Raw genomic sequence first — 26,683 nt, forward strand, 5'->3', positions numbered from 1 at the left:
GAGTGTAAAAACACAGCTACACGACATGTACCCTAATAGCAGATTTGAACAGTAGTAAAATACAGGACATGAATTTATGCTCTTTTGAAACTTAAGATAATAAATTAAATGTTACATATATAAGAGGAAACCTGAGATACATCTGTATGACATGCCAACAAGCACAGGCCACGAAGGAACAGCTCTGACCTATCTGACCCAGAGGTTTATATTTGAACAAGATAATTTTAGCTGGCATTCAAAATAAGTAAAAGTTAAGTGGCATTTTGACTAGAATGGCTTCAGTATTAGTACAACGGACATAATCATAATGGATTCATGACAATGAGGAAAAATTGGCATTAATCTGGTCTCCTTGGTCTTTCTTCTGCTAACACACTTTCCCACAAACAGTAGACACATAAAATGAGAAAGAAAAGGTATACTATAAAGACATTAAGATTTTTCTCAAGCACTGTAACTGCTTAAAAATGTTAAAGTAAGTCATAAAATAATTTATTCTAAAAAATATGTTTTCTTATTTTAGCTTTGTAAAATGTGGTCCTTAACAGATTTTATTCTTTATTATGACAGATTTAATGACTTTTTTTTCTTAAATTAGAAAGACATATAACATGGGTATGAATGAGACTTGATAGTATGAGAGAACTCGAGGAACATCTATTGCAGTCAAATCCACATGGTCAAATTTTGTGGAGGGAAATTTTTGACATGACATAGAAAATAAATAGATTTAACTTGGACTATAAGAAACACAGTTTTATCTCAATTGTCTGTGACTGAAGTCCTTGCTGTAGAGGTGCTCTCAAGGCTACCCTGTGTAACCTGGGGCCAGAGCCCAGGCATAACTGTGCTGACTGGGAACTGCCATGCATACAGCAAGTATGGGGATTAGTGCTTCAGATCAATGCATAGCAGAGATATCTACCTTCCACAGTTCACAGCATCACCTTTCTCTTCCCTGATACACTACCTGTATATTTTAAATCTAACATTTGTCTGTTTTAATATTTCCCCCCATTTTTCTATGTTGGGGTCATAATCCTTGGTACTTTCATGGTGCATTCACTGCACCAACTAATCCAGGTAGTGAAAGGTTAACTGTGTTAAACTTATACAAGCAGATTATACTTAACCTCTGGACTGAGGTACATGGATACTATCATGATAGAAACTACACAAAACTTTCTACAGATATAGATAAAAGTTTATACACTTTTGCTTGATGAATACCCACATTATAGACAATAAAAAACCCAAACAAACAAAACAATCCCTCTAATTTGTAATTGAAGAGGAAAAGAATAACCCCTTTTCTATCATGTACTCTATGCTTTTTTCTATTCAGTAAGTAAAATCTTTAAAGGAGAGAGAACAAATTTTATAAGATTTCATGCTTCTGATCTGAGATGCTCATGTCTTTAAAGCCTAATCCATAAAGAAAAATAGAGCCTTAATTCATGTAAGTGGTATATAGACATATATAAATATCCACGTGAAAACATTAACAGCATATTTTTGGGGAGCTTCCAAACAATGCAAATGACAAGAAATGTAATAGTTTTAAATTAAAAGAAAAATAGTTGATAATTTCAAAACTATGCCCTTCTCAGAATTAAACCCTGATGAGACATCTTCTCTCCAAAATTATAGATGAAGATTCACGAGTAGAAATTTTTAGGAACATTGTCATACTAGATGTTATGTGGACACAAGAATGGATAGATTCAATAAAAATGCAATTTGATTTCCACTGCAGAGAAACTGGATACAATTCTTATTACAACTCTTCCCAAATTAACAAATGAAGTAAGAGATGGGCATGAGCCAAAATCCAAGGCACAAACACGCTTCTAATAATGCTGACAATTCATACCTTTGCATCTACTTTTTATTTTTCTTATGGACCAAATTAAAAAAAACAAACAGGATTTGAACATAGATGAAACTGTAGTCCTCTGCCAGACTTTGGGAATCCTACCACTGATTTTCCGAAGTCTGTAAATTACCCAGAGAAAGTCTGAACTTGGACATAACACAGTCAGAAATAAAAACAACAACCAAAGATAAACAGCATCCAGATATGTCCCACTGCTCCATGAGGCTTGGACATTCAAGATAAACAAGCCTCTGTAGTCAGAGGTAGGTGGGTGAAATGGTTACCTTCATAACTGGTTCCTTTTGAATGCTTGCCTTAAATGATGGAGTACCCTTTGCATGTGCAATGCCTGATGTGCTTCTTGGGCAATGATCTAGAGGAAAGAGTATCTTTCCCAAGATCCTTAGGGAAAGTTTTTGACTATCTAGAGAACAAACATTAAGGCAGATGTTTTAAAGGCTTTTAAAACCCATAGAGTTTTCCAAACTAAATGTGTACTCCCTTTAGTTAGATCATTTTCAGATACAAGCTTAAACTTTGTCAGGTCTACAGAAAGTTGATTTTATTTGAAAGGTGACAACCCATGTAATTCTTTTGTAAGGCTGAATAATACCCTTTGTAAATAAATTGGCTGTTGTATTTCTAATCGAATATATACTTAGAAGGTATTATAAAAAAAATCACATTTTGCAAAGCTTTAACTCATTTAACTTGACAAAGTCATAACAAGATATTGACCCATTCTGCTCACTGAAAATGAAGTTTTCATGGTGCAATAAATATTCAATGAACTAAGTAGTTTCAGGAAGAAGAGGTGTTCAATCAAGGATTAAAAAAGGAAAAAAATCTAAGATCTAATTGCAATGTTGCTGATTACGACAAAACAGAAGTAATGAAAAGCTAACAATTAAGCTTTAATTATCTGATAAAACTCAACTCCAAAGTATCACTACTTAGAATAAGAATATAACATTCCTGTATTCTCGTGATAAAGTTGATGCCACCTTCAAGATACTGACAAAAATTCCTTGTAGAAAGCATTCAATTTCTTGTCATCAACAATGTGTGGTCTTTTAAATAATTTAAATTTTAATTTTGGAAAGGCATAAGTGCAAGAATACTTTTTATCCTATGGAAAGCTAGTAATTCACCCCAGTGAAAGAACTATAAGTGCATGGATTATAATGCGATTTCCAAAGTCCCTGGTTGACCACTCCTGGGCACATTCACAGCTTATAAGTGATAGAGCAAGAGACCTGACATGAAATACTTTCAGTCCTAGGATTTTTTTAGAAAACAATGTTGGAAAGATACATTTTTAAAAATATTTGGTCGCTAAAAAGTAAGAGCAGGTTGGAGTTCTGCAGGTCTTCCACCTAATGCAAAATACTATGTAAACACTCCAGAAAACACAGTGTCCATGAATTACCAACAGCTTCACACATTTCAAGCCCCAGTTTCCAGACAGAATTTAACTATATTTATGCATTAAATATTAATATTTCTAGATGATGCCCTACCTTATTTTGCATGCAAAATAAAGTTTTGCAGTTTTACTTTTTCTTCTACTGTGTTGGAGAAATCCCCAAGGACCAGCCCAGACAGTTTCACAGTCAGAGCCCCAGATACTCCCTGAAGTGGTAGATAATTCATGTGAATTAGTATTTACACTTCTTCTTTGCCATGGGGCAAAATATTCTCTTTCCAGAGAAGTTATTTCATGTCTACAAGTACAGTATATTCTGGTGAGAGAGGAAAGATAGGAGTGGTATGAGGGGAGTGGAGACATGTCCCCTTGAGTGGAGAAAGTCTCCAAAAAGCTAGCTAATGCTCTGTGTGAACACAGAGGTTATCATCACTGGAAGACTTTTCCTCTAGGACCACTTGCCATGTGGAATGGTAATTGGATGCCTGTGGTTGTCCTACTTGGTGGCTTGGCCCTGCAGGCTGACTGGGGAGGTTTTGGGTGGGTTATCCCTCTCATCCCTATGCTGTATTACTACCTTACTGCCTCATAAGGCTCCAGACAGCTGCATAGATTTGTTGTTCATATTTATGAGGAAGACTTCAATATAACTTCACACCAGTTTCACCATACAATCTAATAAAGATTCCTCTTATAGCAGAGATACATTTATTCCAAGATAGAGACCTGTCTATATTATGTATAAGGGTTATGTATAAGAATTTTAAGAGCTGACCCAGCAGATCTGCAAGGAACACATTTATTTTGATATTTTATGAGAGTTCTCGAAACATTTAGACTTCTGAGAAGAAACTCCAGTGTACATGGTCAGTGCACCTGCATTCCTGCAGAACTAGGTCATAAATTCCTTCAGTCTATTTATCAAGGAGTAGGTAAATTTAGAAAAGAAATGTATTAGAAACTCTTCTTCTCTGTGGTAAGCATGCACAGCTCTTCTCGACAGTAATTTGTCAGATAGCTGTGTTTGAATATGTGGGAGATTTAAATCTTTCTCGCTTTTGCAAGTCAGTAGTTTACTTTCTCTTCCCCAAATCACTAAAAGGACAAGATGGGGATATTTTCAACACCAACTTTCCGTGAATGTAGCAGTCAATACATATAAAGCATTAGGTATAGCTAATTATTTTTATTAAAATTTTTATTTTTACTAGGAATAGTTTACAAACAACTCTAAAGCCATTAATGTATTTGGAGTGAAGAAAAATACCTTTTTTTATTTTTTAAATTATCTTGCTTTGTTCTCCCCAATATATATTCTAGGGTTCTTACACTAAAAGAAATTAGTAGCATTAGTAAATTAGCTACTATTTTTGCAATATTGTATAATGTTAATTTAATTTTTAGATTACAGGTAAACCATACAAGTCTAAACATATAGGTAATTTAAGAAATAAATTGCAAGACTATAATCAGAGGGATATAAATCATTCGCAAATAATCTTCTTGAAGGAGGTGGTCACACTGTCACTGTACAAAGAGTCTCCTCATTTAATGTTAGGCAGACTGGCTGTTACTGTCCTTTTTCAGGCTATCAGATGCCTTGCAGCTAAGCTTGCAATTAGAAATGTTAGTGCTCCTAGTCCATTCAGTGCAAAGAGCACGTCTATCTATGCCCTCTTTGCTTCCCTGTGCTCCATTGGTCTGTACCCATCTGTTAGAGCTTTTCTTGTCTTATATTTAGACTGTAATACCCTCTTGGGCAAGAGCAGCCTTTTTATCCTGTGTTAATTCAGCAACGGAGACAAGAGGGTCTTGACCCATAGCTACCATCCCAGGTGCTGCTGCAATAAAATTACTGATAATGACTTTTTTTTTTTTATGGTGTCAGCTGAAGAGTTGGAAATCTGCTTTGCAGTTTTATGTATTTGGAGTCCAAATCAGACCAAAGAGATCTTGAGCTACTATAGGTGACACATTCACGTCTTCTTAAAGAAATAAGTATCCTCCTCCATAAGCAATACAGATCACTTTAAAATGAAAACTTTATTATTAAAATGCGCAAAAAATATCCCACGAAACAAAACTTTGCAGAATGTCAGTTCTGCAAAACTTTGGGTCTGTATGTGTGCAGTGTGACATAGTTGGTAAATTAATCTCACCTGATGTTCTCACTTGCTCAGATTTCACCATCAGAGAAATACAGGCTAAAGTTTTTCAGTACTTATGACAATATCTCAGTTCTAAGAGTTAGTATATTTACAGTTCTGACTCAGAATCTGCAAATAAATTTTCACGGAGGCAATGACAGTGGTAGTAAATGCCTTAAATTCTCTGTAAAAGAAAATATTATTTATTTGCAAGAGCAAGATATCAAGAGGACTATATTTTTTATAAAAACAGTGCAATATGCCACAAATACTTTCATACTGTCTATTTAACTGTCAGCAATCTGCAAGAATAGAGCTGTTTACTTCTAGACTCTTCTGTAAGAGTCCTCTCTGCTTTTTAAATCTGAGTAGTGCAATAGGTGGTCCCTGACAGGTGGTACCTTCCCCTCTCCTGCCATCTTCCCCACTCCAGAAATCATGCCAATATTCAGCAGCTCCTACATATTCAAATGCAGCCTCCCAGCTTGGTAAAACAGACGCAGAAGCCTCAGCAGAGAAACTGTTTCCTTTTGTACATCTAATCACAAATGAAAGGGTAATTGCAAAAAAACCAAGCTAAGTTCCATCTGACTAGCCTGCACAGGAGATGATAATGACAGTATGGAGTTCAGTTTGGGTCAGTATAGACTGCTGCAGTCTACATGACATCCATTTCTCCTTGTCTTATATATTAATAACATCCATGCTGGTTAGATAACAGCTAAGTATGTTAACCCTCGCTACAATCTGTTCCTTGCTTGCTCCATAGATTTTACAGTATCGTCTAGGTCTTTTCTTCTGTCTTCTTATTTAAGGAGCCACTGTGTTGCTTTCTGGAACAGGACTCTGTCAGGCAGCCATATGATAAATGGTATTAACACTTTATTTGCTCTTGCCTTGTCTTAATTTTCAAATCCTTGAATCTACAACATAAGTAACATTTTTCAATATATTTTTAATTATGTGTCATCTGAATCAAGGAAGTTTAGATCCAAACATATTTGGCTTTTTGAGGGGGAAATCAACCATAGGAGATATTTTACTCCAGTATATATCTAAACATAATAAAAACCTCAAGAAATTGCAATGCAATAAAGGCTTGATATAAAGAAAGAATAAAAGGTAAAGAAGAAAGGTGGTGTCTTAATGGGAAAGCACATTACGTGTTTGAAGCTACAGCAGTTCTGAAATAATACATGTGTGTCTGCAGATCTGACAGGTCTTTTTGAAGTGCATGACATAAGGGAATCCTAAGCATTAGCATTTTTATCTCTAGCTCTCTTAGATCTGACAGTGAAAAATGATTTAGAATAATTAGGTATAATTATTTTTACAAAATAGGTCTTGTGTAAAACTTTATATGCTGCGGAATACTGTGACATACTCTTATAGCTTCACATTGACTTGTTTTGCTGACAGTTAAGCATTGTCACCTGAAAGTACAAAAGGAACACAAATACTTTCCAAGGAAGGTAAAAATGAAAAAGAGTCTGGGAAGAATAATTTCTTCATTTTTATAGGGAAATGATTTTCTATTCTGGCAGCAGAAAGCCCCTTCTAATATCAAGCACCTGAGCTGTTAAAGGGCAGGGAAAAAAAAAGATAAATAAATAGAAAATAGGAATATACACAAAGGACATCTCTAGATTAAGAATGTAAGGCATGCTTGTGCTATAGAAGAAAAGCAAAGCCATTTTAGTCATTATGGGATGTGTCTGGAATGCAACATGGCATTCTAACTCCCTAGGATCTCTACCTATGTGATGGAGCTGAGAGGCAGTCCAACCAGATATTGAAGCAGCTGCTGAAAAGATTTCAAAATATATAGCAATGGTTTTGTGGGTTTTAAGATATTATAATTTGAACAGCCAAGACCATGAGCTTTAAAAATAGAAGGAGAGATTTTTGAGAAATCCTAACAAAACTTCCTATTACACCAATGTGTAATAGACACTAATATTTTAGCAAAATGGTACAAAGCTTTCCAAAGAGGGTAGTGCAACCCTAGAACAAGGTACCAAAAGAGATGGAGTCCTCTCCAATCTTGACAGTGTTCAGGACTTGAATGGAGCAAGTAATGTCTGACCCGATTTAGTGCATATGATAGCTTCAACCAGCTGGCTGGTCTAAATAAACCCCAATGGTTCTCTCCAGCCAACACTCCAAGTACAGCAGTTAAGGGTTAAAAGACTCTGATGTAACTTCAAATTGATTGAGCACGACTTTTATGCACAACATGTTCAACTTCCAATAAAAACTGCTTTGTAGAGTTAATGAATGTTAGGTAGAGTTAATGATGTGTAGGTAGCCTGTGGTTAGACACAGATTGTCAAATCTCAGGGACTTCATCCACACACCAGACTTTTACTTTTCAGTAATATTGTCCAGAAGTTTTTTACTAGGTACAATATCTTGAAAATGTATTAATAACTACATAAAAATCTCATACTCCCTTTTATAAGGTACTTTTGTACCTATTTTTTCAAGGGCTTCAAATCCAACAGGCTATCTTGGTCCTGGGGTATTTCATGATTGCTAAAATGGCTTAATCAGAAGGCAAAGTACGGTGTGTAAAGGAAAATACAGTTTAATCAAGGAATTGAGTCTGTAGAAAAGAACAGCAGGGAAGAATGGCAAAATAAAACTTACTAAGGCCTAAAGCAGCTAAACTACAGATTAATGTTACTCTAAATGCAGAGGAAAAAAATTCAGTTCAGCTCAACAAATGACACTTTGGTTTCACACATTTGTACCTCAAAAACAGAGTTGTTTTTACAAAGAAATACAAAACTGAATAATTTCCACAAAATTTATATCTATGAATATTTTAAAATATAAATTTATATTCCAAATCCTGACAAGGTCTGGTATACCCAGGTCTGAAAAGAGGGATGTTAATTAAGAAAACCTTTCCTAGAAAGTATATTAGTATATGATTTATATTTATGGTTTAGTATATACTTAACATAAAAAACAGGCAGAAAAGTAGGTCCAGGTTTTCAGGTAAACCTTTAAAAGACCTTAAATTGTAAGTATAGGTCTTTACCATGTGCAGACAGATTTCCACTCATACTTCCAGCATATACTCTGGTGATTACAGCTCTGCACATAAAACCTCCTTGCATCATTTAAATCTCTCTGTGTCTAATCTATCAGACTGACAGACACAGAAAATACTATGTCCCATTAAAATAGTGAATAACTATGATTACTTACAAATGGGATTTCTTCTTCAAAAGCTAGATGAACTTTCTCTCCTTATTTATACTAATTCAAAGGTAAGGTATTCGGTAAACTTTAAATAAATATTTTTTTGGTTGTACATTTGTACATTTAATCACTCTAATTTCTTCATGATTTTAATGATTTTACCTACTTTTGTTCTAACAAGTCTAGAAATTGTGCACTCCAAACATTAATTCATGGAATTATTGTATACACATTGTGTATACAATAAAAAAGTTACTTTCACAGAGGAGTAAAACTCATGACGATTTAAAGAAGACATTAAAAATATTTAAAGGCATTCCAATGATAGATTTTCTGGGATTAAAAATTTCTGTTTCAATTGCCTTAGAGTGCTTCATCACTATACAATGCTTCAGTACTTTGGTACATCCTTGTTTTTCTCCAAGTATGTGCAACGTAGTAAGTACTGTTTGTAAATCATTTGTAAGATGAGTGCTTTGAAAAGTTTCATAGCTTCAAAGTAATTTTCTTGTTTTGGTTTCCTATTTTATTCCTATTCATTATTTCTGCATGACACTCCAGGGGCTAATTATTTCATATAGTACTGCACGAAATGACCCAAATTAGTTGGCTAAGGCTTTCAGATACTGATACCCCAAGATACTTCACAAGAGTGGAAGCCATCAACCATTTCCTTCTTATATTAATTAGAAGTGAATTTTCGGCCATGCTTCCCACAAACAAAATGGACAGGTGAGTATAGAGGTATTTCTATTCCACACAACAATGGACCTTCAATACAGGTACCCCAGGTCAACAGAGCATTTATTTATTTTATATATATATCTATGTATCTATATCTCTAAGTATATATAGATATTTATTCTACTAAACTGAAGATGCCAGCACTCATGCATGACAAAACTATATTTTTTAAAATTCTTTTTCTTAAAGATACCTCTTAGAAACCAGAAAGAAAACCTTAAAAAAACATAATTCCAAAGGCACATATTCTGTTATTACTAATGACAAAAAGTGAAGAAAACCGATAATCAAAAATGTAATGAAGTAGACTGGAAGAAAAATTAAAATCAAACATTCAGGTACAGAGATGACAGACTGAAATGAACAATTGATCATTTATTTTGAATGATGCCCTGTGCAACGTAGTCAGCATGACGTTCTTTCTTGCTCTGTGCCAGGATTTATAAATTTATGCATGTCAGTTCTAACCAGATGGATGTGCGTGTTTAGAGCAGTGAAACTAGAACCAATATTTTATAGTAGAAGACAGTGTTCTTGGCCAGGACCCTTGGAAACTTACAAGTATTCTTTCTGTCAGTAAGGAGGATTCATTTAGTTCTTATAGCGCAACAAAAAAGCCTGAGCTGCTGTTCCTACCAAAGAAGACCGGGGAGTGCAGGGCACCTGCGCCGAACCTTGCCATCTGCCAGATAGCACGAGAGCAGGTGCCAGCTGCAGCCTTTCCCAAGGCTCCAGTTGTGGCTCATTAGTACTAGCTCTTCATAAGCTGAACATTTGTTGAAATTACTAGAAGTTGTTTTGATGTAGGTCCAGGTTCAAACTCCAGAAGGTAGGTCTGGAATACAGAAGTAGGTACACTCATCTGCATGCACCAAACACATCATCTGTGTCCAAAAACTGACCATTCTTTAGCGTTACAGTTTTACCCTATGTTTTCCGTTAGCTGATTTTCGTGACAGCCCCAGTACCTGGAAATCCACACAAAATCTCAGCTTTCATATTTTTTTAAAACTAAGTTCCTGGTTGCCAATGTTGCCAAGAATATGTTGAAAATATGAGTCTCAGAGGGTTCAAAAGCAGATTGGCAATCAGTCTTAGACTGGCAATCAGATTTAAAAATCCCATTATTTTTCATACTTCTCTTTGTTTTGGTTTTTCAATGCTTAATTTAGTAAAAATTTCTCACATCACATTCAAACCCAATTTTTTAAATTATTTAGCAGAGGAGACAAAGCTGGAATGATCTGAGATCATTAACACAATTTATATACAAAAAAAATAAAAGTAAACACCAAACCTCTATCTCAGCTTTAATACCATCTTGTTTGTCATGTCTAGCCATTTAAGTCATTACACTCCTTTGCAAAAATATCATGATGCATTAATATCTACCTGCTTCTAGAGTAGTTGTGAGGTGCAATACAATATGAAAAATACTAAGAGTCAAAAGTTAAGTAATTATTATTTACCAAATTATCTATTGTATTGATCAAGAATGTATGTAACGACACTGATTTTTCCAATATGATTTCTAGTGTTATTTACCCCATGGTTATGCTGGATCCAAGAGCACCAGAAACTTAGTTAAATCACTAACATACATTATTTGAGAAAGGACTATCTGATACATGTACCTAAAAATAGTCTTTTTTCTGAAAAGAGGCTAGCCAGAGTTTTAAGCCCAATAAATATACCAATGTCTTAAGTATCTATTGTCAAGGTTATACTTAAATCCGTACCTTCGGAATTCCTAGTAAAATTGCTCAGAACATTATAAAAACTAACAATTGCCTCGGGTTTCTTAGAATAAACTTGGAAGAAAGTTCCTGGCACTAAAACTTCCCAAGCTGTTGAAACTCAAGAGAATTCAGGGCAATGTCTCTCTTAATGGATATTCCAGTGATGCTGACTTCAGTTTTCTGACAAGACTGAAGCTACCTGGGGACCACAAAGGACTTGGGCAGAATTTAGGAACACAAGCTCAAGAATGTAACCTAAAGTTTGCATCTAAGACATAAGACACCTATGTTTTGGACAATCCATTTCAGCCAACTTCTACATCAGGCCAGAAGTGCCACTATCTTTACATGATTAAGATACTTGGAGATCCTCTCCTATCTTCACCCAGCAGGGGTCCTTCAGCCACCTTGTCCCTGCACCTAAATTCCCTCTAGGACTCAGCTGCGAACTTGGGCTGTTCAGTTCAGCCCAACATGAGGTATATAAAACCTGAGTAAAAGGGCCTGAAGGCACAACCCTATTTTCAACATTTCCTACTGGCACCACTCAGGTGCTGTGTACCTTATTCTGTACCTAACTCTGCCACTGAGAGCTAATTGAGGGTATTCACTCAAAGTCAGCATCCAGGGCCTTTTAAAGGCTCACACTACCAGTGTGTGCTGGACAAATTTGGTGGGGGAAATTTTGTATTGCAGAGTATGAAACTACAGTCACAATTGAAACTACAGTCACAATTGAATTCTTGTTTTCAAAAATGCTGCAAAGTATAAAACTAATAGAAAATGAGTAAAAACCTGAAATGAAAGTGGAAATATTACATTGAAATAAAGATTTAAATAGCGGAATAACAATACCCTTTACAGACCCAATTTTAAAGCTTCTCTCAAAGTAAGCCCGTATACTTTGTTTTCTACAAAAGCACAGGTTATTTTTTTTAACGTATTTTGCATTGATAACAACATCTCCATAGTGAGAATGTTGTGTTACTGTAGATGGACTAACAAAAAGTTGCAGCTAAATTTCTGATAGACAGGAAGAATTTTTTGGTTTTGAGACAATGACATAAATTTTACCTGACAACTTTGACTACCCAAGAGAGCCAGTATCCTGACTCTTGTCCCTCTCCTAACCTCCTCATTACACTCAAGACACCTCATCATATGGTTCTTACAGAATTAATGCCTTCAGCAGTAGGAAATATTTTCAATATTATCTGTTCCCTGCAGAGACAGATTGAAAAGTCATTTTCTTATATTTGATAAGAACCTGAGGGGGAATAGCTCAGTATATGCTAATACAAAAGAGCAGTCAGCAAATAAAGAACCTACCCCTAAATCTAATGCCAGCTAAACTACAGAAACGAAAACCAATGGAATTAGAGTGTTACAATCAGATGGGAACCTCTACATAGTCTAGCCTCTACTCCGTGTCAGGTAACAGAAAATTAATCTTATTTTTATAGGTTGCTTAAAATCATTCCATGTCTCAGGGAAACATCCATTTCACCAATGAAAACAAATGAGCAGAACAAGGTGGAATGCAACAGAGAGAGACCTGAAAATGCTAGAAGAGAAAAGCAGGACAAGAACTGTACCACTGCCTCAGGTGGGTGGGAATGATCCATCCAGCATTTTTGTCTTTTATCAGACGTTAGAGTCAAGCTGCTGCACATGGAACAACTGTGTCCTGAGATGGGAGAACTTGCTGAGGTAAAGGCTTCTAGCTCTGAAAACAGTGTCCATACTGCATATCTTCCAAATAATTCAGTTAAATGTGGCAACACTAGAGCTATGCAATAGATCCAGATTTTAACAGTATGCTACACTGCTGTAAGACCAAATGCCACCACATCATGACAATTCATGAATAATATACCCAAACACTACACCTTTCTCATTTTGCAGCCATATGGCTAAATTTGTGAACGTAACCATGTTTTTATGTTATTTGCAATGGTAATGTTGCCTGAATAAGGACAAAAAGTGAAATAAAGCCTTACAATTAGGTCCAGCAAGAACAAAGCAAATACCATTTTCAGTCCTGGGTATTTTCATAGGAAAAACTGTATCACTCCCATTGCCCCAATCCAAATGCAAATTAAGCACCTAATTTGTTTAAATTCGCCAGAGATACACAGAAGCAAATGCTGCTCCCACTAAAGTCAATGTGCATATGGGGCTATGGTGCATATCTGATGGCACAGCAAGGTTCAAAGTCTTATGTTAACGGTACTGCAGCTTTAAAATATTTGCTTTAAGTGCCAGCAAACCTCCTTGAAATCTGTGCTGCAGTGTTTCTGAGGAAGCACTAAATGGAGTAAGAAGGTTGCTAAAAGCTTTTTCTCCTCTGCCTCTTCCCCCAGCCTGCACCTCTCCACCCTCAAAAAAAAAAACAGCAGCAAGCATAAAAAGCAAATGAATCTTCTTTTCATTCCAGGCATCATTTTCATTTCTTAGAACAAACCCATTCCTATATTTCAGCTATTGTATACATTGCATCATCCATACTCAGTGCACCAGTTTTTCAGGTGCACATAATCTGAGACACTCCAGTGAAGAATGAAAAGTAGAGATTCCAAAGAGCAGGCACATTTCTTTAAATGAAAAATAGTATAGGATTCATAACTTGTACTGTATTTTTAATGCTGTCAATTAGAAGGCCTCTTAATGGCTGGAATAAATTTTGTATAAGATGTATTGATTGAAACTTGAGTCTTGAGTTTTGGTATTAATGTATCAAAATTAAAAGTTAAAAAATTAAAATCTATAAATATAAGGCTTAGGATCTATTTTACTGCTTTGCCTGCTGTAATAAGTCTCTTTTACATGCTCTCCAAAAATTTTAAGTTGAGGTCTTCCTTCAGGAGAACTGAATGTCCTCAGTGTCTTACAGTAATATTACCTTAATTATACTCCAATCAAGATTTCTTCTGTATACATTATTTGCTTGTGATTTATTATTATCTCCAGATCTCATTTCACTTTCCTTAATTACTCATACTCTAAATCATACTTACCATTCTCCCCTCAACATATCACCTATGCGGATGCTGTGAGGTGTAATGAACTTGTTACTGAAAGTTTTCTTAAGGTGAAAGGAAAATCTAGCTACATATAATCAGCAGTATATCACCAGAGTAGCAAAAGATATTGCACGCAGAGGGCCAAGACTTAGTTTCATTGTATTTCACCAGCAAGTAGTTTGCATGTGGAGAGCAATAAAATTTGCACTGATTGAAGAAATTACATAATCTGATTTTTCTGCTCATATACGTGACACATAAGCTTATACAGAAATTTCATCAGTTCTGAAATGGTCTTTGCAAAACAGCAGCTTCATGTCAGATATCTGGATTTTTTTGATCTCTTTTCTTTAAACCAGTTTCTAATACTTTAACATTTTAAAACTGTTTCACTTAAAAAAAAAACCAAGCAAGCAAACAAAAACTCCAAGCAAATCCCCAAAGCCATAAATTATTTAACTTACAACGTTAGAAATAACCATTCTGATAGATACAGAACTAATATCTGTAAGAGCTTTGCAGGAGTCATTACAGTGTAATTTTTATTATACATTTATAGCATCTAAATATTTTAGAGACTATCTACAAATAGAACAGCTTTCCAGGCAAAAATGCAAACCCACAGTATTAGAAAAACAACCAAAACAAAATCATGCTGTAAGCCAAATGGTGAAGCCCTTTTTCCAGGTAGGAGGCTAAAGTCTGAGAGTACACACCAGTAAGAAGTACCTTGGCCCATCCAATGTGGAGGTGCCTTGGCCATCCAATATGGAAGTGCCCTGGCCCATCCAACATGCTGCCATGCCTGCAGCTGCCCAGAGAATGTCACTGAGTCTCACAGGCCAGGACGAGCTAACAGTGAGGGGCTCTTATGGAGCAGTTTCTGCCTGGGAAGCCCACTAGAAGACTATCAGTGTGTGATAACCCAGAAACAAAACTCTTCACTGAGACACAAATAGGACTCCTCGGAAATGTCTCTGTTCTAGTTAAACTGGGATTGCTTCTGATGAGGTTGTTGGGACATTTTCTTGTTATTGCCCTAGCCCAAGAAAGGAGAAAACTTATTGGTGAAAGCTAATGTTTTCATAGCAATAAATGGCAAGAGCCCCAGGGTATATGAAGAGAGTTTCCTGACTGCGGCCTTGGCCTGGGGAAAAGGGAGCATGGGGAGAACAGCCAGTAGCCCTGCCTGGGGAGCAAGGACACAGCCCATCATCATCATTTGGACTGCAATGAATGCTTTGAAACCAGCTATTTTTTGTGGCCTATATAAGCTGACAATGTGTCTTCATAGCTACTTCCCACTAGAGACAATTATTATTATTACTATTATTATTATTATCTGTATTTGTTTCTCTGTTAACAGTATTTGACCAATTTTTGCACAGTGGGCTTTCTTTGTATGTTCTCCCCTGCAACTGTAGTCTTTTCTTTAAGAGGTTTGCACTCCATGAGGATTTCAGCAGCAGGTCACAGACCTGGTTCACAAAGGGGAAGAGAAATAAACAACTAACTAGAATAAGAAACTCCACAAAGCTTTAAGTAACCTATAAAAAAAATAGGACTTCGCTTCTTCTTTTCCTCTACCTGACCCAGCATCCTCACCTCTCTGAGGTCAACCACCTTTAACATGCTTGTCTTTTTTCCTTCAGATTTATGGTTATCGGATGATTTAGACAGATGCTAACAGGGTTAAGAGAAAAGAAATCAAAGGAGATAACAACAGGACAATTGCAGTTTGAATGCACATCACTGAGCCTTTGGCCACAGGTGTTTGCATTATTCCCCCCCCCCAGATATTTTTTCTGTTGGGAAACTCTGCCTGACCATTAGACAGTCCGTTTATGAAAGATACACATGCATTCTTTTTCTCTCACTGATAACTTATATATTAGAATTTATCTGTATGCTTTTTAATCATGTCTTCCATATCTAATAGCATAAAGAAACTAGCCAGGCTTCCCTTCTCCAGTTAATTTTACTGCTGACTTGATTTCCTTGAATAGATTAGGCTAAAGGTAACTACAAGTAGAATTAAAAAGATAGAACACAAGGAATCAGAAAGAAAAGGGAGAAAAGGGGGTTGTTGTGGCATCTGAGAAAGACAGCAAAAGAAATGTGCTTTTACAGTAAAGTCAGAATGACCCATGTGGGAAGATGTCAAGTCTCAGCTGTTGCACTAGTGGGTAACACACCTTCAACAGTGTACGAGTACCTGGTGGTGGTACTGTACGAGTGGTGAGGGTGTACGAGTACCTGGCTCCTATATAAGGTATATTGCTTCCCCATAGTATCATCACATGTGGGTACAACTCCTAGAAATAATAATAAACCTTTAACAAAAAATGGAAAGCTTAAAATCTAAGGAACCAACATGGAACACTCAATTAAATCAGAATGAAGGATGGGGTAGAAAACATTGGACCAAAACTGAGCATCCCCAAACCATCTCTCCACTGATAAACACCTCATGTGCTCTGCAAAAGAGCATAACCTGCAAACTCGCTAAACAATAGTTCCAAAGGGAGTTTTTAACTTGGCATTTCAGGGTCTATCTGATTTAATGTATAGGAAGGAATAATCAGCATACTCAAAGGAATGTCTCTGTTGATGAATTTTCCTCATTCACAAAACCCATGAACTTTCTCATCTATGCTTTTACACTTTCTGTCTAGCCCTTTCCTATCCAGATCCTCAATTTTCAAAACTTTGAATCACTCTTAAAAATCTCATTGTTTTTTCTTTTTGCCAATTTCTTTTTATTTTAACCCTCTTTTTCAAATTGACCCAAGATTTAGAACGCCAATCTCTTCCTTTTTTTCTACAGACAGCACCAAAAAATTGTGTAAGATTGAACAAACTCCAAAATCCTGAGTGACTTATACATGTGCTTTTATATATTTACATACATATGATGATGATGATGATGATGATGATGATGATGATGATGATGATGATGATGATGACATATATGGATATATACATGTGTATATGTGTACGTAGGATGGAAGGACTTACCAATGTCCCAGGTAAGGGGGTTATTCTGTTCCATCTCCCTTTTCCCTATGACATACCAAATACAGGCCATCCAGTGAGCAAGCAAGGCAAACATGGACATGAGAAGCGTGAGAACGATTGTGCTGTGCTGGGAGTAACGATCCAGCTTCTGAAGGAGACGCAACAGGCGGAGCAACCGCACCGTCTTTAGGAGGTGGACAAGGGAAACCTAGGAGAAGATGGAAAGAAAAAACTTGTCAGCAGCTTACTTCTACCACACAGATGTCTTGCTTCAATGAAAGGAAATTCAAAAGCTCTATGAAATTTTGTCCTCTCTTCACAGATACATAGCTACGAGACTAAATCTTAAGACAGCAGAGAATAGCAAAGAAGATGCTTTTAAATATGAGTTTAATTTTGATGTGTAAATCTATAATTACTATTCCTAGTTTAAACCAAACAAACTTGAAATATTGGGAGATCTTTCCATTAATTTTTATTTTATACAGTCTTCTTTCAGATTTAGCTTAAAAATTTGTGTTTGTGAAAAATGTATTTTTCCCTGCTCTAGAAGAGAAATATAATTACCAAACTGACCAATGTTCATTTGATTGTAATATGAAACCACAAAGTAAATATCTCCAAGCACATGATGACTTTCAGTTTCTTCTAACAGTAGACCTAACAAATATCTATGAGATGAAACCAGTTTATAATTTACCCTGGAAGAGATGATAACATATAGCAGATATTTTGCAGAACAAGGAAGCAGAGAAGTTCGAGAAGACTCAGATTTGTTCTTCTGATTTAAACCTGTGTTCACGGACCCAGGCATATTTTACTGCTCTATACTAAGCTGTAGCCTAAAAAAGCTTGCATTAAAACTTCTAATACCACTTCTTAAAATCCTTAGCTGAAATATTATCACCTTTCAAGTTTTTGTGGCAAAAGCAGCACCTAATCTGCTCAGCATTGTAACTATACATCAGTTTATGAGCGTAGGGGCCTTGGCCTTGGAGGAGTTTCAGCACAAAGCGAGCAGTCTCTGGATGACCCCATCCCCACCAGGGCATCCTGCAACCTACATCCAACACCAGAGTGTGCACAGCTCCCAGTTTTGCATGGTATGTATTTGGCTCATGTTTCAGCTGTTGGGGTTGAGTTAGCAAAAAATATACAGATTAGGATCCAAATACTTCTATTTTTTTAAGATTAAATAATCATAATTTTCATTAACAGTAAGCTGCTTTTTTCCCCCTTTATTAATGAGACATTAGGATTAATGCCTACTTGTATCCTGGCTGATACAGGATACATGCATCAGCTAGAAAAATAACATCAGACTTGACATGTCTTCCCACAGCCCTCCCAGAGCACAGTAATGAGCTCTCCAAAAAGAAAGTCTAAAAGCATAGTTCAATCAATATCCATTTGCTTTCGCTAATCCATAATAACCTGAAGCTCAACCTTTCTGTTTCTGTTACCAAAACTAATAATCTGAAATCTAAATTTTATAGGTGTACATTCACTAACAGCTAAGTCCAAGATGACTAATAAATTCTGCAACATGGGGTATGTTTTATTTATTCAAAGACTTAACAACTCATTGATTTTATTCCAGTCTCAGGATTTAAGACGGTGCGAAATCTGAAAAGAAGAAAATTAAAAAAATCCACAAACTTTTTTGTTTTTTGTTACTACAGTTTTGATAATGCATAAGTAATTCTCCCATGAGCTTCTTCAATGGGCAGTATTTACTGCCCATTGTTTATTGTTTTGTTCTCAAGAACCTTTGCATTTTTTTCTCATGTATATAGCAGAGAAAAAAAGAAAAGCAACAAAAACATGACACTTTTTAAAAATATTTTGAAGTTCACTGCTGCAGAGTAAGATCTGACATTGGAGCACACAAACATTTACAAGGTCTTTTCTTCTTGCATTTCTTTTCTCCATCTTATGCCATCCAGTGTCAGAGAATTAGTTATGTCTGTGGTCATAAGCCCAAGAACATCTGCAAGTCTGGGGCAGAAGGCTGCAACATATTTGGAGTAATTGCTACGATTGTATTAAAACAATCATATAACTTTTAAATTATAATTATTCTATGAATGATACATAACTATACCAACTGCCTCTGTTTCTGTTCATTTCCCAAAGTCCCATTTCTTCCCTTTTATCAACTTGTTTGAGCCAAACATGGTTCTCATAACATAATGCACTTAAATGTGCACTCATAACATAAATGGGTCCCTCTTCATGACTGACTCTTAAAGTGTTGTACCAATATATAAACATATGTATAATGATTGTGTATATAATGATTGTATATGTGCTGTGGCATACACACTGAAGCCTTCATCTTTACATGGGAACCTATGTTCTACTATATCACAACCAAATAATTATAACTTAGGTGAAATTATTTTTTTATTACATTCCTATAAATAAGAAATTGCAAAAGGACTGTTACAGTGTGCCCTGCCAGTTTTGCCTAAGTTCTGACCATTTTTATTAAGCTACAGAATGCTGGTAGATATAAAGACAGTGAATCATATACCGTATTATTCTTTTTAATGTGGAGATATGTTTCATTTTAAGGCCTAAGGACTGCCTCATTTCAAAATAATTTCTAGCATAAATTTTAACACAGATGTAATTAATCATATGCTATTACACTGAATTTTCTCATTAGTCATGCCAAACACTCTTCTGGTATTGTGTCCAATATGTCATTGGAAGATCTAAAATGCCATCAGGCAGCTTCTTTTTCTATGCCACAAATTTAGAAAGACAAAATGAGGAGTCAGCACTCATACTTGTGCCTGCATAGATCTTGTTTTGCCCACAGATATAAAATCATCAAAATTTTCCACTTTGTTAATCGTTTTAGACTAGCTGGGTTAACCTTTTTCTGTCAAAATGACAGGGACAAAATTTTATCTGAGACTAACACAAACTCCATCAGCATAGTCCTGAGAAGTACCGAGAATAAAGTTGCTACAAACCACTGATTAAATTCTCTGCTCAGAAAAATTATCTCCCACAAAAAAAATGAATTAATAAGGAAACAAGAATTTTTTATCATTTTTGTCCACCTGATTAGTTGGTTTTTTTCTCAAAAAATGATACTCTTGCTCTAATTAACAGTTACTCAGAAAGGAGTAAATTCAATCATTATAACTAGTGTTTAATGGTCTGTTTTTTACTTTGGCAACATTTGACAACACATTTCCACAAATTAAGGGATCCTTTATGTTAGATGAACACAATGATGGAAGTAACTGGGGTCTCGGCATGCTCTGAGGTTAAGTAGGATTGCACCCATGGTCTCAGACCTCCAAAGAGTCCCCGATTTAATGGTAGGGCAGAATCCCTCCAAGGTGTAAAGGCAGTAGAGCCAACTCAAACAGTTTCACTTTTTTTTTTCAAAATATATCCAAAGATAGCAAAAGACTCCACAGCATTTACATGCACTCTGGCTCCATCAATCTTCCAACTGGAGTATGACATATATGTGCCATACATACCGAGGTATGTATGGCACTATACCTAGAGCTTCCCTAAAGGTTTGGCCTTTGTGCCGGGGCCTGAACAGCAAAGGAGTGAGATGCTCCCTGATGCCCTTTCTCACCGTTCTGTTGAGGCAACATCTGAAAGTCGATGAAGTGAAAATCTGAGAACAGACATGAGGAAATGGCTTATTAAAGCATAAAGTCTGAAAACAGCAGAATGTGATTGACACCTCCCCCCATTCTTGAAACCGTCAATAGTGATTGTTGTGTTGAGGATTATATTAACAGTTGCCAAGTCTTGTCATGATACGAAACATGATGTAGTAAGGCACTGTGTTCCCAGCGAGGAATCACATAGATAACAAACAATGGAGTTTGCTGGGGTGAATGCAGAGTGCAGACTCCAAAATTCTGGATTTGCTCTCAATTACCAGAGGGAAGAGAGGGTTGGCCCTTGACTCTCTACTCTGAGGGGGTCTTTACCATATAGCAGATAGTTACTAAAGCTGGGCCACAGCCAAAGAAGGAAGCAGATTGGACTCTGCAAAAATTTTTAACAAGGTGTTTAACCTCTTGAAACAGTCAGGAAACTACGCCTGTCAGTCAATGCTAATTTTAAAATCAGCATGGCTATATATCATTTATTATTTGGGGCTTAGTGCTAGTATCCACTACTAAGAGAGGGCAGTTCAGTGTACCCAGATATTCTTAATCACCATATTAGAGATCTTATTATAGGAAAATGTTTAGAAGTACACCAGTCAGGAGATGTGTATTAATCATGTTACAGTAGTATTTTTAAAATTGTGACATTTTAACTGTAAAAAGTACTATTGGATAATACTTTCTTTTCCAGAATTAAGTACAGAAAGCGTATCAGTCCTTCCAATGGAGAACAAAACAAAGATGGGGATTTTGGTTGCTATTTTGTTTGTTTGTTTTGCTTTGGGGTTTTGTTGATTTTTGTTTGGGTCTTTTTACTTTTCTCCTTGAAGGAAAGGGTAAACCTGGTTCATTTAATGAAAAATTCTTAGTAGGAATTACACCAACAGAGTTATGCTAGCTGCTTGGTTTTAATGTAAGGGATAAACTGAGATAGTAATGTATATAGAGATTATCCACTCTATAAAAAAAACAGTGATTGAAGAATATGGAACCACTAACTGTCTGGTTTTAACAGCTACTGTACTAGCATCAGACTGATGGTTCTTAAAGTAACAAATGGAATGAAAACAAAGTTAATTGAAGGAAATGGAACTAAATGATAAAATCAAACATGATACTTTACATGGGATCCTTCCCGACTAATGTCTTTCTATGTAGCTTTTTTTTTTTCTAATATGCATCTATCCTATCTATGTGCTTGTCTGTAACTCACATTAAATGAAATTGAGATTGAGTGCATCTCTTTAGGAAAGATCAAAATTCTGAGAATTAGAAAGTGGACAGCTAAAAACCTTAGTCTCTTATGGCAAAGGTCCACAAAATTAAGAAACCTCTACTAACTTTTTTTTGTAAAAATTAAACTTTCTGATTTGGAGGGTGAGGGGTTTTTGGTTTTTGCAGGGGGTTGTTGGTTTCCTTGTTTGTTCTAATTTTGCTTAGTAGATTCTTACTCTACTAAATCTAGCAGGGCTAGCAGAAGAAAAACCTTTATCTTAGCATAAGTAAGCCAACACAAACGTAACACGTCATGATTGTGACATCACTTGATGTTAGAACAAACATTTTTCAAAGCAGATTAAGCCTTTTGCCATCACATTTTTAAAAAAGATGAGTTGAAACCAAAGCCAAAGTTAGCGACAACTATAAGCAACAGGTGTTAGAAGACACAAAAATTGGTAATCATGCTGTAATTTTTACACTAGAATGCCCAGAGGTAAAGAGAAAGAAGATTCCTGGCTGAGTAAGAATGCTGACCATAACAATGAGTTACTTTACCACCGTAAAAATTTATGAATCTTGAAAAATTAAGGACTGAATTTATGAAGCATAAGGGAGTAAAAGCCATAGAAAACTGTGTTTGTGTAATTAAACATGAAGCTAACATAGGTGCAGCTGTTTACAAAGTAATGATAATTGAATTAAAAATTGGGTACATCCAATATGAAAACACACCACAAAGCTGAAAAAGACAGCAAGATATTTTAGTTCATTATGTTTTAGTTTCCAGATCTGGGGAAAAAAACCAAAACACATCAACAAACCACTCTTGAAAAGAAAAGAACAATTAAAAAGACAGGTTAGTACTTACCACAGTGACGTTGAAAGCATAAAGAAGATCAAAAGGAAGTGCAGCAATTAAATCAATGATAAACCACGTAGTCACGTAGTGGATACAAATAGATCTTGCTTCAAATATAACTTGGCCAGACTTGCTGACATATGTTGTTCGGAAATTTAAAATAATATCTGCTTAACAAAGAAGGAACAGAATCAGAGACAGTGATTTCTTGATTCCTGGGGACAACACCAGGAATCCAGCATAACACTGATTGTTTTTCTTATGCATCACAAATACCAGATGAAGAATCTAATACAGAAACAACAAACCCATAGTGGTAAGAGATCCACATACATAGAGTTAACTAATTGATGTATGATTCTTTGCAAGGAGTAAACAGAATGTTTAAAACATTTATAAGTCACTGATTTGAAAGGGAGCTTGAATTAAAAAACACCACCCACACTCATTGCTCTTAAATTGTACCAAATATTGGTATTTTTCTTAATGAAAAATAAAACTATCACTTCTGCCCATAAAATTTATTTATATTTCTTTTGAAATAAAAGATCATTAATTATTTTATTTAAAAAGTGTAATTAAAACTCTTAGTGATAACTGTCCAGCACAGAGGACAAATGTCATCTTCAAGGATAATTGTTTGTTTATCAACTGAAAACTGCTGAACACACTTTAACAAAAGGCTTTTGGGCTATGGTGGAGGCCACAAAAGTGATATGAATTTCTTGGTGGCTTGTGCATTTTGTATGTTCCTATCTAACATTACAGAATGAGTGTCTTTCAACATGAGATATATTTTTGACGTGTCTTGCTAAAACACATTAAAACTCAAAGAAAAGCTCAGGTCTTGACAACAGAGTCTCAATTATTTTCACGTCCTACAAGACAAAGACTATAATCTGTCCCCAAGCTATGCACCCTGTTTGTACTAACATTAGTGAGAACTACTTGTATAACTTTTGCAATGTCAGAAAAGAGTGCAGCCAACCATTAAGGCTGATGTTTTACAGCAAGACAGCTTTAGGGAAAAAAAAAAAGATTGATTTGCATTTCTCTCTACATGTTCTTTAGGTAGGCTACAGTAAGACTGAGTAAAGTAAGATCTTCAAGCCTGTTAGCCATAATATGCAAAAAGCCAGGTAACAATTTTTTTTCCCCACTGAGGGCAAAGAGGAGACGCAAAGAGAGATTCAGCACACAGAGAGGATCATGTTGGATCATTTCTTTGGGGTATCAGGAAAGATTTCTTCAGGATGCATTTGGATCAAATGCCCAGTTCTGGATCTGGAAAATAATTACTTGCCAGGTTTCACTAGCATAAACTTTTTATGCTGTCTTCTGCAGTTTGAAGCTAGACAGTCTACTATGATCATCTGACATACTCGTTAACCTGTATACTGCTAGTAGTGAACCTATGATATTTTTAACAATTTGATATCTGCCACCTTTGACCCAGTAGAATTGAGTGTCCTAAACTAATGAAATCTTTGGGGGAATTCTCATTTTGCACAGTGTTGATCCTGGAAATTCTTTAAGGTTTCGTGCAAAGCCTTAGCATAAAGTTACCAACACACATATTCAAGGCTATCTAGTTTCATGGACTGAGGTATGGCAGGTTCATGCTTTAAGAACTACTGTTTTCATTCAACTAAATCCTCAGGCTGAACAGAACATATAAGTAAAATCAGAGATATAAAAATTTTAGATTACCTCACGAAGTAGTCTCAACTGGCTCTGCACTCTTAAAGCTACAAAAATGTTAGGAAATTTTCAATAATACAGTTAAGATCGGAAAATAGCATAATTTTATATGGTTCACACTGACAAGGGAGTCAGTGTAACTTCACAGGTGCTTCACAGAGATAGTTGGTTAATATTCACATTTACAGATCAGTATGGTAGCACCAGTCACATACATAACTACTTCATGTAGATTTGCTTGATAGAGGTAAGAAAGACATGGATATTTACATCACTAGTATTTTGGAACTTCTCATTTGTCTCAGAAATTCTAAAGTGTTGTTATCAAAGACAGAAAAAGGATTTGCTTACTTATTGCACATTAGCATTTATGGAACAACTAAAACTTTAACAGAAATGGAGATAAATTCTTGCTTTAAATTCCCTTAAGACTTCCAGTACACCAAAGGTTTATCAATGTGCACTGCAATTCACTGTTCAAGACTGAAGAGATTAGAGGTTTTTCTGCACTGTACCTCTTTTTGCCTTCTTATCAAAGCAACTTAGGACAACAGTACCAGATAGTATATATATATATTATGTATATATATATAAAACATCAGATAGGAAAGGGTAAGTGCTTCTTTCTGCATCCAACTTATTAGATAAAAGCCCATAGGGTGGAAAGCAGGTGTGATCCATCTCGTATTTCTTGACAGCTTTCTGAGCTATACTTGAGTGTAAACAATTTCTTCTGGGTAGTCTTATTTACAGCTTAACCACTGTGCTAAAGTACTTATTGAGAAAGCTGTAAAGGAAAAAAAAAAACCAGAACTCCTGAGTCAAGAAACTTCTAAGAGCACAACAAAATCTTTAGTGCAAGTTTAGAGGCTTTAAGAAAGGCCCTTAAGTCATGTATAAACATGACTCTCATGATCTCTTTTTTTTTTCCCGAGATTTTTACTGTGTTTAGCATAGATACACCCTGTGTACTGCCTTTGTGTTAAACACTCATGCATCCTAAGCCAGTTAGGATCTCCTCCTTCCCCACTCACTCCTGTGCAGGTGAGCCTGTGTGGACCTTAAGCAAAGAGTGTCAGTCTGTCAAGAAGCAAGTTATTTTGCTTCTGTCGAACACAAAGGTGAATTTGACCTGAAAGCACTCCACAGGGAGAACTCAAGATTTCCAGTTTCCAGAGGCTTGGAATAAGAAATCGTATCACCTGTACATATTGTGTCCAAAAATGGGCTTCTGCTCCACATACCCTCTTGATCACAATTGCCTGTTGATGCAACTCCCTTTTGCTTTTTGAGTCCTGCTCCTCTGAGTCCAGTTCCTCCTTCTCTTTAGCCTGCAGACCGACCACCTTTCTCTACCGTTCCCACACAACAAAAACCAAAAGCCCTGTTAGGCACTAAGTCCCTAAGATGCTCCCAGAGAAAATAAACAGTGAGTCTGTGAAATCCCATGATTTGTCTTCTGGTTGGATCCCATGGCTAACTAGCCCAATCTGCATGGATTGTCTCAGTCTATTATTTCCACTACTGATAAGGTATGGGCACACATCCATTTAAAAAAAAATCTTGTAAGAAATGTGGTATCTCTAAATCTCATGCAAAGATACACTGAAAGATTAAAGGAAATGCATTTTTATAAAAAAAAATCCATTTTTTTCAGCCATTAAATGAATTTAAAATTGTTATCTATATGCAGTTGCAGTTCCTAATTTATTTATACATTTTGCTCCAATTAAGCTCTTATACAGTATGCACATCAGTAATCACCTGAAAACTGGGACCAATATTACCCTAATGTTTTCCAAGTTTGCCACTACCATGGCTACACGCTTTTGCAATATTTTCATTTCAAATTTCTGAAGCCAGTAATGTGATCTAACCAAAAAGCTCTAAATGATTACTTTCCTTGAGTGTTCTAACTCCCCTATTCATGACAATTTTCTTTTTCATAAGCTTCCAGTGTGAAAATCCATACCCTAGCATGAGAGTTCAATTCCTAAGAAAAGGCAACTTATTTCATAGTTGGTGACAAGAGATCTGGGAACCCTAAGCAAGCCCTGGGG

The 26,683-nt window shown here is 35.9% G+C and overlaps 1 protein-coding gene across 1 annotated transcript in view; it reads right to left on the reverse strand.

The window, feature by feature from the left end:
- KCNH8 (potassium voltage-gated channel subfamily H member 8) overlaps positions 1-26,683 on the reverse strand; it is a 174,745-nt gene that overhangs the window by 49,512 nt on the left and 98,550 nt on the right. Inside the window, exons 6-7 of the mRNA XM_018075204.3 lie at positions 22,932-23,089; positions 17,187-17,394 (exon numbers count right to left, since the gene is read on the reverse strand). Of these exons, the coding sequence (XP_017930693.3) occupies positions 17,187-17,394; positions 22,932-23,089 (366 nt within the window). The remainder of the gene's footprint in view (positions 1-17,186; positions 17,395-22,931; positions 23,090-26,683) is intronic.

This window comes from Manacus vitellinus, unplaced genomic scaffold (assembly GCF_001715985.3).
Source record: "Manacus vitellinus isolate BGI_N305 unplaced genomic scaffold, ASM171598v3 scaffold_3_pilon, whole genome shotgun sequence".
In the NCBI taxonomy this organism is placed as follows: Eukaryota; Metazoa; Chordata; class Aves; order Passeriformes; family Pipridae; genus Manacus; species Manacus vitellinus.